The 17,183-nt window shown below is 37.5% G+C and overlaps 1 protein-coding gene across 2 annotated transcripts; it reads left to right on the forward strand.

The window, feature by feature from the left end:
* The first annotated feature begins 215 nt into the window (after positions 1-215).
* ALB (albumin) lies at positions 216-16,918 on the forward strand. Of its 2 annotated transcripts, none has more exons than XM_040698749.2 (15): positions 216-343; positions 1,831-1,891; positions 2,646-2,778; positions 3,698-3,912; positions 4,618-4,750; positions 5,817-5,914; positions 7,192-7,321; positions 8,201-8,415; positions 8,965-9,097; positions 9,926-10,023; positions 10,161-10,299; positions 10,818-11,041; positions 11,572-11,704; positions 12,724-12,780; positions 15,069-16,918. In XM_040698749.2, the coding sequence occupies exons 1-14, from the start codon at positions 259-261 to the stop codon at positions 12,772-12,774; spliced, it is 1,848 nt and encodes a 615-aa protein (XP_040554683.1). In that variant the 5' UTR covers positions 216-258; the 3' UTR covers positions 12,775-12,780; positions 15,069-16,918. The 2 variants fall into 2 exon arrangements, with proteins under 2 accessions (XP_040554683.1, NP_990592.2); NM_205261.3 differs by lacking the exon at positions 15,069-16,918 and adding an exon at positions 13,057-13,250.
* The last annotated feature ends 265 nt before the right edge of the window (positions 16,919-17,183 follow it).

Genomic DNA, 17,183 nt, shown 5'->3' on the forward strand with positions numbered 1-17,183 from the left:
CTGTTTGGATGCTGGAAGGTTCAACCTTTTCAGGACAAAACGGTCTAGAGGAAAACATAATAAACAAATAATATCAAATTCATTTTTGGCAAGGACACTCCAAGTTTTGTAATCTTCAGACCAAATGGAAATCTACAATTGCCAGCTCTACAGTTAATGTTTTACAGAAGCAGTCAGTAAAAGGTATATAAGAAAATGATTTCCCTTCAATCATCCTAGCATTTTTGAATAATTTAGCCCACATCATAATCTGCAGCCATGAAGTGGGTAACATTAATTTCATTCATTTTCCTCTTCAGTTCAGCAACATCCAGGAATCTGCAAAGATTTGCTCGTGATGCAGGTAAGAAAATACTAATTAATTGTCCTTATTTTCTTTGTTATACTGACTTAATGACTTCAATGTGATTTGATGGAAAGATTGGCTTGAAAAGAAACTGAATGAGGGAATCTTGAGGGGTAGGTAGAACACTCCAGACGATTACGTAACAGTAAGTTTTGTGATGTGTCTCTGTAGCACAAAACAAATTATATGATCAGATGTTGATCATTCACATTCTGTTACTTCCCAGCATTGAGCAAGTAGATGTGCAAATCTTTTTGAATGACAGTATGTAACTGAGCTCCTCACCGATGTCAGTCAATGGTTTTCACGCAAAGTGGTCAAAAATATAAAAATCTAAATCACTGTCTCAGCTGAAAGAAAGCCTACCTAAAAACCTACTGGGTTGTTTTTCCCCATGTTATTGAATTTTATGGCTTAGTCAAACAATAATTTCTGTAGGCAGACCTAGAAAATTTTCTACTAGTATTTTTAATTTTAGTTTGAAACATGAGCATACACAACTTTAACAGAACTGAATTTTCAGGGGCTGGCTAAAAATATCAGTGAACAACAGCAACTGATGCAAATTACAAGTTTTAACACTGAAATCCTTATTATCAAATCAGGTCTACTGACAATCCTTCATTTTTGGAAACATTTTCCTTTAGTTCAGGTAAAGGAATTCTTCCTCATGTTTTTTAAGTGCTCCTGAATGGCATTTCTAGAATAAATGACTGCCCTGCTCTAGTAGCTCATTCATTACTGTGGCTACCTGCCTCAGTTTCTTTTTCGAAAGCCTTATTCGGTAGGCTTAAGAATAAGAAGGGAATCTTCTTATTATGAGCAAGGTATAACCACAACACATATTTATTGCCATCAGGACCCAGTGAAAGGTCTCACCTATTTTCCTTTTCAAGATGAGCACAGATGGTATGCCTTAAGTGAAACAAGGGTATGAATCTGCCCAGTTGATAATTTTCTGTTTGAAGAGAGAAAAATCTACTAATGCTTTCTATAATCCAACTGATGCTGCATTCCTTTATTCATAGAGTTGTTGGTTATACAAAGTACTAACCCTTAAGTTGCAGCAGGCATTTTGAATATTTGAATTATAAATATGATTGCAGAAGTGGATATTGTATTAAAACCCCCAAAATTACACACTAGCGCTACTCTGGAGAGTCTGCAGGTATCTGTAGATAAATGATCATCTGAGACAACAAAGAATTTGAGATGGCCTGAAGAAACCTTTAGACTGACATTCCTTGAAAAGTTGTACAGATTACTTGGGACAGTGTACCCAAACATGGGAACTTCACTAGTGCTCAGCATTAACGTGGTCTGTTCCAAAATAATGATCCTACTCCCTTGAATGCAAGAGCTGTGTTCATGCTGCACACTTGTGAAAACCTGGCCTGAAGTAGACAGAATGTATTCTTTAAAGGGGGTCTTGCATGTGACAGTAAGCATCACTGTTTTTTGTTTTGTTTTGTTTTCTTCCCTAGAGCACAAGAGTGAAATTGCCCATCGCTACAATGATTTGAAAGAAGAAACATTTAAGGCAGTGTAAGTGGATGCTCAGCTTACATTTTCCGATTGTTTTCCATCTCTATTAATATTGGACGTGGTTAAAAAAGGGAAACTAAAACACACTAAATGTCTTCTCATACAAAGCCTACCTGACGAAGTCATGATGACTTTCTTGTTCCCTGGAAACACCATCCCATGCAAACCTTATTAGGAAACTTGTGTTCCTCATGTGTGAAGAAAATAGATGTGAATAGGACAGTTTTGGTAACCTTTGGATAGAGAGAAAATGTTCTGGACTATCATATTACCAACAAACAAACGAACAAAAAAAACAAACCCAAAACTTCTGGCAGGTATTCTGAAAGAATTCAGTCATTTTCTTCTGAAACAGATTTTGGGAATGGCAAAATAGTTATGTTCTGGCAAAAAGTTATGAATGGCAAAATAGTTCTTGCAGGAACGTAACTATTTTTAAAAGAAGACAGCTGGCAGATCAGCACTTGTAACAATGGCAAAAAGAGCAGTACAAATATACTGGCATGAAATTGGCAGAAAATTAAAATCACAGTCTATTCCTTGTTGATACTAATCTATTATTCAAAACATTCATTACTGGGGGGTAAAGGTCAAAAACATTTTTCAGAAAGGAGATGAGAAGATCAAGAGCACAAGATCCATTACTAAGATCTTCATGCTGCTCTGTTTAAGTATATACGCAAATTGTTTGAAGAAATAATTTTGTTACTTATGCTTCTTATCTCCATATTGCAAAATGTGCTTTCTGTTTCAGTGCCATGATCACATTTGCCCAGTATCTCCAGAGGTGCTCTTATGAAGGACTGTCTAAGCTTGTGAAGGATGTTGTTGATCTGGCACAAAAATGTGTAGCCAATGAAGATGCTCCTGAATGCTCAAAACCACTGGTACGCAGTGAATCCTTTGGTACTGTGTTTCTCCTCATTCTATGCAGCTACCAGAGTCATCCTCACTCTGGTATATATACTTTATCTTTTTGGGTGTTCCTGTTGTCATCAGCCAATGCCGATCAGATTTTTGTGCTGAAGCAAAGAACTTGTTTTTCCTGGGTTATGAAGTTGTCCTTCAGAATTGCCACAATAATCAGTGGAGTAATACTTTGGAGCCCAAAAAGCAGACTTCAGTACATTAAGTTTAGCATTGTCGACAAATAAATGTTATTTATTTGCTGACTGCAAAACATGTGATTGTAAGAATTATAGCAACCAGAGCACGTGGGTTTTCACATGAGGTATCTTGAAAAGATATCTGTGGTAATTTAACATACTCTGGTAAAACTTTTTGAAAAAAACTGCTAAGATCAGGTATCAAAAGATGTCTACAGGTACATAAGATCCCTAAATACCTAGCAGGTTCAGCGAGACCCCTAAGAAATTTAGGTGCTAGTGCTCTTGCCAGCACTGATGTTCTAACCAAACATCATGACTACGTTAATTCTCCCTAAAGGCTTCCCGAAAGGTGATTGTCAAGTAGAACATCAAACTCTGCTTCAATTCATCTGAATTCATTAGTCAGATTACAAGAAGAAGTAGACCACTGTCTTGCATGCACTATTTAATTATAACTAAAATAAGCATATTTTCAGTAAACCATTCTGTTTTTATATTGGACCACATAAAATAAAACTATACAATTATAAAATTGTACTGAAAGCAATGCATTATTCTGGTTTACGGTCTAAATATTGTCTGGTAAAAACTTATCTTTTTATCTAGGCTTTCTCTTACAGATAGATAGAAAGTTCCTTACACTTTCTACATAATGTCTTTCTAGCAATGATTCTGACTCTCATCATCTCCCTTATAGCCTTCCATTATCCTGGATGAAATCTGCCAAGTGGAAAAGCTCCGTGACTCTTATGGTGCAATGGCCGACTGCTGTAGCAAAGCTGATCCTGAAAGAAATGAGTGTTTCCTGTCATTTAAAGTTTCCCAACCAGACTTCGTTCAGCCATACCAAAGACCAGCTTCTGATGTGATATGCCAGGAATACCAGGACAACAGAGTGTCATTTCTGGGACAGTAAGAAAAATGATGATGTTGCATTGTTCAAAGTATTAGCCAAGGGATCCCCCAGGTCTAGTGAGCAAGTAGGCGTGAAAAAGTTGTAAGCACGCAGTTGAATATCTACATGCACAAAACAGCTGCTCAGTCATTAAATATCTAAAGTTCCAATCACACTTTTTTCAGTCTCTGCTGGAGCAGGTTTTTCCATTCAAAATGGGCTTTAAGGGATGATATTTTACAAATCCTTGAGAATATTTTGCAAAAAATAAATTAAAAAAAACCCTCAGTTTTTCCAATATCAGTGTAACAATTTACTTGCTGCAGTTTCCCACTACCTCTATTCTAACTGGAAAAGGTATGAAGAAAGATAAGTGTAAAGAGAATGAAAATTAGCAATAAAATCCTGGGAAAATGGCCACAGATTAATTTTTCATGCTCAAAATTAAAATTCTCAAATATTTGACAATGCATTTAAAACAAGCATACGTACATCAAACAAAGTGGTTGAAGACACAATGAGATCATAATTCTGACACTGTTATGGAGTCCTGCTTTGGAAATGCTGAGATTTAGCTCAGCATATACCGTTAGTAGGCATTATGTTAAAAAAGTACATTAAATTTCTAAACTAGAAACAAAAGTTATAGAAGCCATAAGAGATTCAAATCCATTTGCTGTTGACATTGAAATACATAACTTATGTTTTCCTTTTTCTTATAGTTTCATCTATTCTGTTGCAAGAAGACACCCCTTCTTGTATGCCCCTGCAATCCTTAGTTTTGCTGTTGATTTTGAACATGCACTTCAAAGCTGTTGCAAAGAGAGTGATGTCGGTGCTTGCCTGGACACCAAGGTAGGGCATATTTTTCACTGTGTGAAAGCAAAGTAGCTGGTCTACTACATAAAGGTGAACCGTAGACAGAAGGTGTGCTAACCAAAGAGGCTCTAGAGAAAGACAGATCTCTCTCAACATGCAATTTCTAGTCTCAACAGAAAGTTGTATGAGAGATTTCTCCCCTATTCCTTGCACAAGCAAATGGAAGAGAAAGAGTGAGAAACGGGTGGAACATTCCTGCTCGTGCAAATTTTTGTATGAAGTACTTGTAGAGAAGGATTAATCTTATGTTAACCCTATGATTATGATCAGATTACTTCCATATAGCTTTGCTTTTTAGAGAACTGTTGATGCAATTTCATGTTCAGCATGAGTCAAATTTTCCCTTTGTCTCAAAACTCCACCCCAGTGACTTCCACATGATCAATGCTGTGCTTTAAAAGAGAACCTTTGCTCCTTTGAGGCCACTGAGTTTCATTGAAATTGAACGCTTGGTGAACAGCAGCATATCATTATAGGTCCCCTTTGGGTACTGGAAGGCTGCTACAGGAAAGCTGGCCAGGGACTTTTTATAAGGGTGTGTAGTGACAGCACAATGGGAAATGGCTTCAAACAGGAAGAGGGTAGATTTAGACTAGATATTAGGAAGAAATTCTTTACTGTGAGGGTGGTGAGACACTGGAACGGGTTGCCCAGTGAGGTTGTGAATGCCCCCTCCCTGGAAGCATTCAAGGCCAGGCTGGATGGGGCTTTGAGCAACCTGGTCTAGAGGGAGGTGTCCCTGCCTATAGCAGGGGAATGTGGAACTAGATGATCTTAAAGGTCTCTTCCAACCCAAATCAGTCTATGATTCTATGATTATGTGAATTGCACTATGTCTTAAGGTATAGTATATAGACTGAAGCTAGATGCTGGACTGCAAAGTAGTTAGATTTGCCCGAAGAATCCCCAGTTTGCTTGGCTTTCTATCAGAGCTAACTGGACAAGAATCTTTCATGTTTCTGAAGTGGAATTTTCAGATTTGCCTTTTTCTTATTCTATTAAATGTCAGCCTAATGTGACAATATGCCTCCTGTTACTACAGGAAATTGTTATGAGAGAAAAAGCCAAGGGAGTAAGTGTGAAGCAGCAGTATTTTTGTGGAATCTTGAAGCAGTTCGGAGATAGAGTTTTCCAAGCACGGTAAGTTCCAATCAGTGTTTTACAAAAAGTAGGCTTGTTGACGTAAATCTGCAACTACTCACAAGGAAAATATCAACATATATACTTTGCTTCTATATACTGACTTTGAAAATTGTAGTCATGGTACTTCCTAGTGTACTTTGGCTGAGAATTGTTGATGTTAGCTAGTCGGTCTTTCCAGTCTACACCTACTATGATTTCTCAGACAATTTTCAGATGTAAAATCTAGTTCAGATAAGGTTTCTGCATAAAGAGTGGATGCAGAGTAGAACCTGTGTATTCCAGGTGAACGGTGAGCAATAGTAAAAAAGGTCAGCCACACAAATTACAAAGAAATGAAATCGTCCCTGGAATCAGTACAAGAGATGTTGAGAGAGTATCACTCAGAACCAGAGATTCCAGTGTGTTTAATCTACATTTTTTGCCAAAGTTACAATCCATTCTGACGTCTGTAGCTTTTAGCAATAGGCACATAAGTAAACGGCAAACTAAGCTGCCAGTTTGAACCTGAGAACAGTCAAATTTGGCAGAATCACAGTTCTTGGCTAAAGCATATTTTTATGTTGCAGTTAAAAAATGAATCACCTGCCTTACCACAGAGAGCTGCTTTAATTCTGTGGATAACATACTGAAGTCTGATATGAAAAATGTTTATAAATATCTAAAGGGTGGTGGGAAGCAAAGTAATGAGGCCAGACTCTTCTCAGCGATGTGTAGCAATAGGACAAGGAGTAATAGCCTAAAATTTGAACATAGGAAATTCCACATAAATAACATGCAGAAGAACCTCTATACAGTAAAGGTGACAGAGCACTGGAACAGGCTGCCCAGTGAGGTTGTCGAGTCTCCTTCTGTGGAGATATTCAAGACCCAGCTGGATGCCTACCTGTTTGACCTACTATAGAGCCTGCTTTAGCAGGGAGGTTGAACTCAATCTTTCCTAGAGGGAGGTGTCCTTTCCAACTTCTGCAATTCTGTGATAAAATTTTCCAAGACTACCTGACTAGATGTAGCAAACTTTTAAAGTTCAATTGACTGTAAGTCTCTGCTTAGTAATATAGAGATGTTTTACAGCCATTCAAAATAGACAGGAAACAGTAGAGAGTGATTCTTACATAGACAGCTCAGATCAGAAGTACAAATTACAAAGCCTTGTTTTCTAGACAACTGAAGTTAAGCGAGAACACTGCTGATCTACAGTACCATATCATTAGTGACTTGCAACTTCCTGTTCAATGTGGAGCTTTGAGACAAGTTTATTGTTCTTTTCTATCTAGACAACTTATTTACCTAAGCCAAAAATACCCCAAGGCTCCATTCTCAGAGGTTTCTAAATTTGTACATGATTCTATCGGCGTCCACAAAGAGTGCTGTGAAGGGGACATGGTGGAGTGCATGGATGACATGGTAAGCTAAATATTCTTCAGAAAATATTTACATGTATGAAAAACAGTAGAAAGAAAATTTTGGCAGCTATTCAGAGTCCAAGGAGCTTGTATTCGACACTGCCAAAAGGTTCCTCAGCCACTAGAAAACAGCTCAGATGGCTGTTAATGGAAACAGATTATGTACCACTTCTAAGTCTAGCTCTTTATGATCACGAGGGCAAGGACTGGTTGCAGACAGGGTAGCATGGGTATTTGGTTAAAACCAAAACACTTACCATGGGACTTGTTTGATGTTTGATTGTTTACTCCAATTTCACTGTAAGCAGAGCAGAAGAAATCAGAGGCAAAAAGGCCAGAAATTCTTTGCAGCTCTGACGTGTATACTGCCATTACTCCAGCTTTCCTTTATTACCAACAAATTCTGCAGGACAGCTCAAACAGGAGGATTTGCAAAACTGCAGTAGTAACGTTACCTACATATTGCCTGAACAGCTAGAAATTAGCTTGTGTCCTGGGCTGGCTTCATGAACATCTGGGTCTTTTAACGTTTTGCCTTCTGTCAGAGATGGCCACGTGACAGTATTGAAGAGATCAGTCACCTTTGTGACAGTCTCAGTGGCTTTCACTGCCTTTCCAGAGCTTGTCTTCTCAAAGGTTCTAAGATCAGAGAGGGAACCTTATTCTCCCTTGTGCCTGAGAACATCAAGCTCTACATACACAGGAAACAACAGTCCCTCCAATAATGTCTTTGTCTATGGAGACAGCATTTGTTTAGGAAACTGCTCAGTAAATAAGTAACCTGAATGAAAAGGGAGAAGTCTGAAAGAGAGAAGAGTTGAATTAATGTCTTTAAATTATTGTTTCATAGCTTGTCTGAGGCTATGTTTTAATTTTACAGGCACGTATGATGAGCAATCTGTGCTCTCAACAAGATGTTTTCTCAGGTAAAATCAAAGACTGCTGTGAGAAGCCTATTGTGGAACGAAGCCAGTGCATTATGGAGGCAGAATTTGATGAGAAACCTGCAGATCTTCCTTCATTAGTTGAAAAGTACATAGAAGATAAGGAAGTGTGTAAAAGTTTTGAAGCAGGCCACGATGCATTCATGGCAGAGTAAGTAGTACCAACAGTAAACATGCTTGTATTCGGACACTCCTCTAAATTGCCTGTTCTCATTTCTTTTGCACCACAAGGGGAAAAACAAAACAACAACAACAACAAAAAACACAACAAAAACCTGTCCTCTGGGGTGTTTCACGTGTGCATGGAGAAAAGAGATTATGATTACCATATGGAAATCCAATGTGACAGATGTAACTTGAATTCTAGTTTCTCATTCATGCTTTGTGACTGTTCCTCTTCACCACTGCACTACTTATCAAAGCTGAATTGATTATTGCTTTTCCTTTATTCAGGGATTCTGTTCGGGTCCACATGCATTATCTGCTTAAAAAGCATTCTGTCCTGGGGAAGCTATTCTGTTCCTCTTACACTTGCCCTGTTGGCAGTCAACAGAATGGTCCAAAAAAAATCTATGAAAACAAAGCGTTCACCTTACGTGATCTCATCTGAGGGACTGTCATTGTTGATTACTATGTTGTACTTGTGGAAAGCAGCATGATATTCAGGAGCTCTAATGCTGTCAGCTCATGTGTCTTTCAGGTTCGTTTATGAATACTCACGAAGACACCCTGAGTTCTCCATACAGCTTATTATGAGAATTGCCAAAGGATATGAATCACTTCTGGAAAAGTGCTGCAAAACTGATAACCCTGCTGAGTGCTACGCAAATGCTGTAGGTGAAATGTTTTGTCTGCATGTAACTAAAATGCTTGCATGATACCTATCATGAAGTAATTTAATAGAAGAGCAGACAGAAAGCATTTTGAAATAATCTCCAGGATAAGTTAGTATTCTGATGGGACACAAAGTAGTCCAGATCCAATGACAATGTTATAAAGTGATCTCAGCTCACAGAGGAACTCCATTGGTCACCTCACAAAACTTCAGACCAGTCTCACTCAATTTTCTGATGCCTCTGACTCTGAAAAGTGGTACTGCTTGTCCTAAATAAGATGATTAACAGCTAGTTAGCCAAATTAATCTGTTCTCCTGCTTATATTGAGTAGCTAGTCACTGATTATGATAGAAACTTGCATGGCCAGCTCACATAGAAAATCCTGTTTTGGTCTCCTGACCTTGAATTTAATCATACACAAATCACTGCAAAGTTGATTCACTGACAGCTTTGGCCCAGCTATGGAAAGAGGATGTTCCCTCTCACAGCTAATTACCCTATATTTTAGAAATAGTAACCTGATCTTAAGAATAAAGAAGAGAAATCTCTAGCAGAGATCAGACAAATATTCTCTAAGAAACAAGTCCAATGGAAAAATAAATTTCAAAAATCTTCCTGCCATTTTAATTACATTTCTGTTAGAACTGAATTCTCCTCCGTGAATCAAGCCCCCTTACTCCAGATGGACTCAAAACAAATGGTTGGCCTTGCATAATGGGTATTTTAGAGCTAGTAAGCTTTAGAAGAAGCAGAAAACTCTATCTGTACAATTGTTACCAGGATGTCCTTTTCTACTGTTACTGATAAACTTATACTTGTTTGCAGCAAGAGCAACTGAACCAACATATCAAAGAAACTCAGGATGTTGTGAAGACAAACTGTGATCTTCTCCATGACCATGGCGAGGCAGACTTCCTCAAGTCGTAAGTACTTTCTGATAAGTATTCTTCCATGTAAACAATTATTATTCAGGCTGCCTTGGGAGTACGTATTCAGACTTTGCTGGTCTAGTCCAATTCTTCAGATGTGAGTGAATAGTCATTTTGTTGTGCTTTTTCAGCATCCTGATCCGCTACACTAAGAAAATGCCTCAAGTACCAACTGATCTCCTGCTTGAAACTGGAAAGAAAATGACAACTATTGGTACTAAGTGCTGCCAGCTTCCTGAAGACAGACGCATGGCTTGTTCTGAGGGTTATGTGAGTACATTTGTTTATTTTCCTTATTCCTCTCTGAGATTTCTTCTATTCTCAAAAGCTTTAAATTCTGGTGAGGTAGTAAGCTGACACTGAATTTTCATAGCCCCCAAGATAATTATCTACATAACAGAATTGGAAACTCACTCATTTTTAATGGATGTGAGAACCTAAATAGCTTTCTGAGATTGGGAGCTCTGAAAATTTTAGCTGAACTTGGAAAGCAAAATTCAGTTGATTGGGTCTATAGGAGCTCATGTTTGGAAAAGCTGAAGGGTCTCTTAAAAGAAAACTGTGCTTACCAATTGTAACCAAATGGTCAGATTGCAGATTAAGAAGTCCCTGACTCCAGGAATACATATTCATTTCAAACTTTAAGACCATTCAATTTCTGAGAAGGCGTTTAGTTTGGAGAGCTTCCACTTCTGGGTATCTTGTTGCGGACACAAACAAACATCACACATTTCTTCTGATATTATGGAAGGTTTAACACGTTTGCACTTCTTTCCTTTTCTTTTCAGCTGAGCATTGTGATTCATGATACGTGCAGGAAACAGGAGACCACACCTATAAATGACAACGTTTCACAATGCTGCAGCAGCTCCTATGCTAACAGAAGACCATGTTTCACTGCTATGGGAGTAGATACCAAATATGTTCCTCCACCATTTAATCCTGATATGTTCAGCTTTGATGAAAAATTGTGCAGTGCTCCTGCTGAAGAACGAGAAGTAGGCCAGATGAAGTAAGCTAAAGGAAATTCCTTGTAGAAGATATTCAGAGGAGTAACATGTTAGCAGGGGCAGGGGTATGCTGCAAAAACACTGACTTTTTGCCTAACTGGGACTTCACTGGTGTTAAAGAAAGCCAGATGAAACTATGTCTTCGTACTGACCCTGTCAGTGTATAACATCATGTAGTTGAGAAGAGGCAAAATAAGGTATTTTCTTCAAATGAAATCAGGGTCTTAGATAACCAGTTTTGTGCAAGTCCGTTACCAGTGCAAGTTTTAGGATGCACTTACTTAAGGCAGTATATAGATCATTCCGGTAAGTTCTTTCCCATCTGTATTTGTGATAAGAAAAAGAAAAAAAAAAGCCAACAGCAGATGGTGGGGGTAGACTGGGAGTTTGGAGACAAAAAACAGGCGCAGGCTACCCGAGGCATGACAAAAAGCCCTTAAATGAGATATACCTGCATGGAATGACAAATTTTTAAACTGAAGAAAAAAAACAAATGACAACAGGTAGCATTAACTGTGTATTGTGTTTTCAGATTGCTAATCAACCTCATTAAACGCAAGCCCCAGATGACAGAAGAACAAATAAAGACAATTGCTGATGGTTTCACTGCCATGGTTGACAAGTGCTGCAAGCAGTCGGACATCAATACATGCTTTGGAGAAGAGGTATTTCCGATGTCCTTTTAAAAAATAAAAAGGAAAATAAAAACGTATACAGGGAACTGAAAACTCACTAGGAAACCATCCACTAAGGGGTTCTGCAGCCTACAGTGGTTGGTTGTCCCTATGCTCTTACAATAAATCTTCCTGCAGAACTTAGAATACATCTTAACTCTGCAGATAATGGTCATAGGTTGTAGTCCTTGAACAGTTTCATTTGGAAATGTTGTTTGGAGGTAATTTAGTCCAATCCTCCATTCAAAGCAGAGCAAACTTCTGGATTAGGTAAGGTTGTTGAGAGACTTTTTGAAAGAGCACGTTACCTACAAGCCACAGATGAAAACTGTGTCTGTGTAGAATTTCAACCATATCTCTAGCATACATAAACTGCCTTTTGTGCAACAGACACTGACGGAACGATTGCCACTGAAGAGTGCAACTGGGTCAATTATAAGATATCTAGAAAAAACAGATATAGTGGTGGGGGGAATCCAGCTGATTATGTTCTATGAACAATCATTCCATTTTTTTCTGGTACATAAACCACAAAAACAGGTGTTCATTCGTTGTTTACTCTTCCGTGTAGTAACCACAGAAGAAGCCTATCTGTAGCCATATTGCTGAGTAAGCTCAAAGCATTTGCAGGAAGTATAAATATCAGTTTCCAAAGAGCAATCTCTGTCAATGGAAGCATTAACAGATGTGTACTACTGGTATCTTAAACTACTTATTGATCCAACTATTTTTCATCTATAACCAAAGTATTGCGCAGGCAAATATACTAGACCTTGAAAGAAGTTACTTTGTCTGTAATTCACTCTAAAAGAGTATTTTCTACCTTCGCAAGATTGAAAACTATCCATTGTACAGCAGTGCACAGATTCCAAGGTTAACAAATACTGTTAGAATTATCCTTTGAACCACAACACAGACTCAGGTTGAAGTTCATAGAGGTTTCCACTCAAATGCTACCAATGATGCTGCCTTTGTTTCTCTTTCACAAATGTTTGCCTTCATTTTTCTAGGGTGCCAACCTAATAGTCCAAAGCAGAGCCACATTAGGAATTGGTGCTTAAGACACGGTAGGTAATAGTATCTATCTCCTTCCCCCCCCCATCCTTTCACTTATTTAACTGCTTCAAAATAAATAAATAAAATAAAATAAAAATTAAAAAAAAGTATCTAGCTTCCCTTTCACCATCAGGTATTTGCTCTTTCAGTGGGTGGCCTACAATATCTATCGTTATATAGCATATGGAGAGTTGAAATATTACTAGAATGCTGTTAGTTTACAAAATAATACTTTTTTTTTTTTTCCTTCCTTTTCTTCCCTTCTCTCCCCCCCAAATCCCATCTAGGTTGCCAGTGAGAAAAATACAAAGATAAAATGCTTCTCCTGCCCATTACCTTTTTTCCCTTGTTATTGAATCGTGGTTTCATAAATCTTCAGTGTTTTGTCAAACAATATGCTTTTCCAGAAACTTTTCAATTCTATTACTTGCAAAAAATAAAAAATAAAAATAGAATAATAAATAAAAGCCTTTAAAATCTGCATTTGTCTTTGTCTGCTGGTGACTGCTCAAAAGCAAAGAATGACAGCGCTCCTTACACAAGATGGTTGCTGCAGCTATGTATATGGACAGGCATTCTATTGTTTTCTTTTGTAAAGTGTTCACATCCCAATAATATGAAAGGTGGCATGATATTTACTAGACTTTAATTCTCTGACTCAATTACAGGAACATTTTACTTTTCACTTCAGTGGTTATTACACACTAAAAGTATGTTCCAAAGAACAGTTCGCTCTAAGTAAGATGGTTAGCAGGGTTCACTTAAAAAAAAAAAAAAAAAGTGTATATTTATACCAAGCATCCCCTTGCTTGCAAAGAGCTGCACACTGAGCTACCTTTAGACACTTCAGTTTATGCCTTCAATTATTTTTAAAATAGCTTTTGACTTTAGAGATGGTTTTTGAGAAGCCAACAATCAAAATAATGTCCTTCACAACAGGAAGTTCCTGACAGAGAAATGCTGGGGTTTCATGTCACTAAAGGATCATGATTTTCTATCACATACTTAGTTTCAGTCCTCAAACACACACACACACACACACACACACACACACACACACAAAAACAAAAAAAAACCCAAGTCTTCTACACTTGAACATGTGATGGCGGGATTGTTTTTGCTTTGATCTCTCACATAATAAAGCATTTAGTATGGACAGTTACATTGGCCTTGAAACTCTTTGTGACTCTAGTTCATGAACAAGCAGTCTTCTCCAGAACCCCAGAAGTACACTCAGAATGAAACAGAAATATGGAGTTGAAAATGTACAAGGAAGAATTCATCAATCTAGATATAACTGAAAGGTTTGGACTTTGAACTAGTCAGTCATACTTATGCATCATTTTAGAATGACCTCAGAGTATTCACAAACATCTCCAGAGACGGAAAGTTTAGCAAATCTGAGCAAGAATCATTCACCAGCTGCAATTACACACTTTTTCCCTTCATCATTCAATGTTTGTGTAAGGGAGCACAGTCATTATAAAGGCCATTCTTGTTATCTAATTCACCATCCAAAAAATCTGAGACTCACTGCAATTGAGAGGAACCTGCTCTAGGACAGCATAGCTGTAGTTAATCAGAACAAGTTAAGCTTGTACAAAAAAAGAATTCAGCTAGGATTCTGAAGCAAAGAAATCAGCTCTAGCTCCATGAGACTATCAAGGGATTTCTCAGTAGACTTCCAGTCTCTGCCAAAACTCTGACCATATCACATCATGTTCTTACATGTGCTGGTTAGCTCATGGTTATATCTAGTAGGTCTTTTCAGCTACTACAACCATTTCAAAAACAAAACAAGCTAATAAATCTGTAAGATAAAAAAAAAATCTGTAAGATTTATTAATGAAGAATGCTTTTTTAGTTAATGCTTCGGCAGTTTTGCTGCCTCCAGAGCGATACAGAATTTGTATATGTGATTTCCAGGGTGTGTTTATCAATGCTGAAAAGTGTGACGTGTCAAGATAACGAAGTTAAATATATTTAAAAAAAAATATATATATATATATATACATATATATATATGAAAGAATGGATAGACCTCTGCCTGTAGTTTCTGCAAGTCATGGGAATTCATCAATTTCTCTTTTGTGTGTTAAAGTACCTTTTGGTTTACAGAAAGACAACAATACAGATGTGTTGATGTGGCTTTAAAAAATATTTCTTAACAGCTTTTGCTCCCATGTTGAGTAATTTTCCTTTATTTCTGGAACACAAGGAAACTGAGCTTATATAATAGCTCTTTTGGACTGTGATTTTCCACAAATGATATATTTTTGTCTATCATTTTTCCCTGTAGAATCTGAGTATAGAACGCAGAGGAATCAAACACAGATGCAGCTCAAAGACCACACTGATGCAAAAATATTCTTTAACGGCCTGAGTGTCTCCATGAAGAGGTTGAGAAACCTCCTTGATCATCTGGAACACATTTAAGTTGCTGCTACCAAACCTGAACTAGGACTTCAAGTTTCAGAAGTGCCAACTGTTATCATAACTCTCAACACAACATCTGTGAATCATTTTCATGCAGCAGATTTTGTTAGGTTATCTCAGGAGCCTTGTTACTCTGATGTTCCTCCTCCTTGAAAACTACACAAGTATTCCTGAATACTCAATGGAAAAAAACAAACAAACAAACAAAAAAACCCCAAACCAAATAAACACACCAACTCATAGACTATAACAGAGTTTTGGAAGGCCTATGGAACACTGAGTTTGCAACATTATGCCAAATCAGGCTTAGCGCTGTTGTGAGCATCCACCTCTTGCAATTTAATAAATGAAACAATCCTCATGGAGTTTTGCTGGTATTTGATGTGCCCTGGAGAGGCTGATGTCTGTTGTGTCTGTCTGGATTAAAAAAAAAAAAAAAAAAAAAAAAAAAAAAAAAAAAAAAAGCCTTGCCAAGGAAATGGTGTACCAGGAAAGAACATGATACCATGGTAATACACAAGAATCTAAAAGAACACGACCTCCGCAGAAACGAGTAATACAGGGAATTACACACCTTGTAGTCTGCTCCTGTTCCTGTGCCCTATTTGCTTAATCTTCCCATTATAGAACAGTATAGTAAAATGATCCATAGTTGTAGTTTGTGATGTGCCTCAATAAAACACAGGTTAATTCTTACTTTCATCATTTTCACTTTTTTACAGCCTCTCTTTTTCATATACCATCTATAAAGGTTAGTAAAACCATGACCATCCAACCTCTAATACTCATCAGGACTATTCCTTCAAATCACGTTTTCTTTCAAGAAACCCTGATAGCAGATATGAGCATGTTTTACATGGAAAACTGTTTAGAGATCATCAGGAGGTGCTCAAGACACATGGAGATGAGGCACTGAGGGACATGGTCAGTGGGCACAATGGGGATGGGTTAGAATTGGACAGAATTATCTCAGAGGTCTTTTCCAACCTTAATGATTCTATGATTCTAATTGCTTACTGATTGTTGACAACAGCATATAAATTATTTTATTGCTTCCCAACTTCTTTGTTTCCAAGCTCCCCATTATGGCCTACACAAAATCATGATGTGGCATTGCTCCTTTTTGACCTTACAAGATTTGCAACTGTGTCAATAACTGGTTGCTGTTTCTTTTGGATAATTTTATAACGAATATGAAGTGAAATATCCTTATTTTCAACCTAAGTATATCCGATATACTATATGAACTAAATGCTTTATCTATTTTAGCTTTTTAACTACTTATTTCTTAACAGGAGGAAACAGTACTAATTTAAAGAGTCTGATATCTCTTCCCAAATGAAACAGATCACAGTGAAATATAAGAATGTTTATTTTGAGTGTAACATGCACTCTTTCTAAGCCAAAATGCCTCCTGAAGTAAAAAATTCACAGGTTAGAGAAATCAACAAAATTGCCAAATACCATTCTATTAGTCACTTTTCTCTGAAATTCTTCAGCTAAGAACTTCTAATAATGCCATTTTATGCGTCAGATGTTTTTATGTGACTGCTAGGTAAAGGAGTTCAAATTTACATCTGGACATAACATCCCTGTATGCAAAGATCTGTCTTTTAGAACACGCTGATTTCAAGAGGGACAAATTGAAAGCTTCCAACTAATCCTTTATCTTACTCAAGTCTTACGTTGGTAATTTCTATTAAATGGAACCAGAATCTAATCTAGTTGCTTCATTTTCAAGACCTACAAAATGAAAAGCCCAAGTTTTCCTAATAGACTGTGCATGTGTCAGTTTATTTGACACTAGTGGCTGAAACAGGTGTGTGGGTGATGTGTATATGGAAAAGTCAGTGTCTACAGATAGTACTTGCTGACCTTAGCCAGTTATTTTCTACAGCTGAATTACAAAATTTTTAAGAGTGGGCTTTGGTATTCCCAGAAAAATACACAGAGTTGGGTCACCAGAAAGCTCAGTAGA

This window comes from Gallus gallus, chromosome 4 (genome assembly GCF_016699485.2).
Source record: "Gallus gallus isolate bGalGal1 chromosome 4, bGalGal1.mat.broiler.GRCg7b, whole genome shotgun sequence".
In the NCBI taxonomy this organism is placed as follows: domain Eukaryota; kingdom Metazoa; phylum Chordata; class Aves; order Galliformes; family Phasianidae; genus Gallus; species Gallus gallus.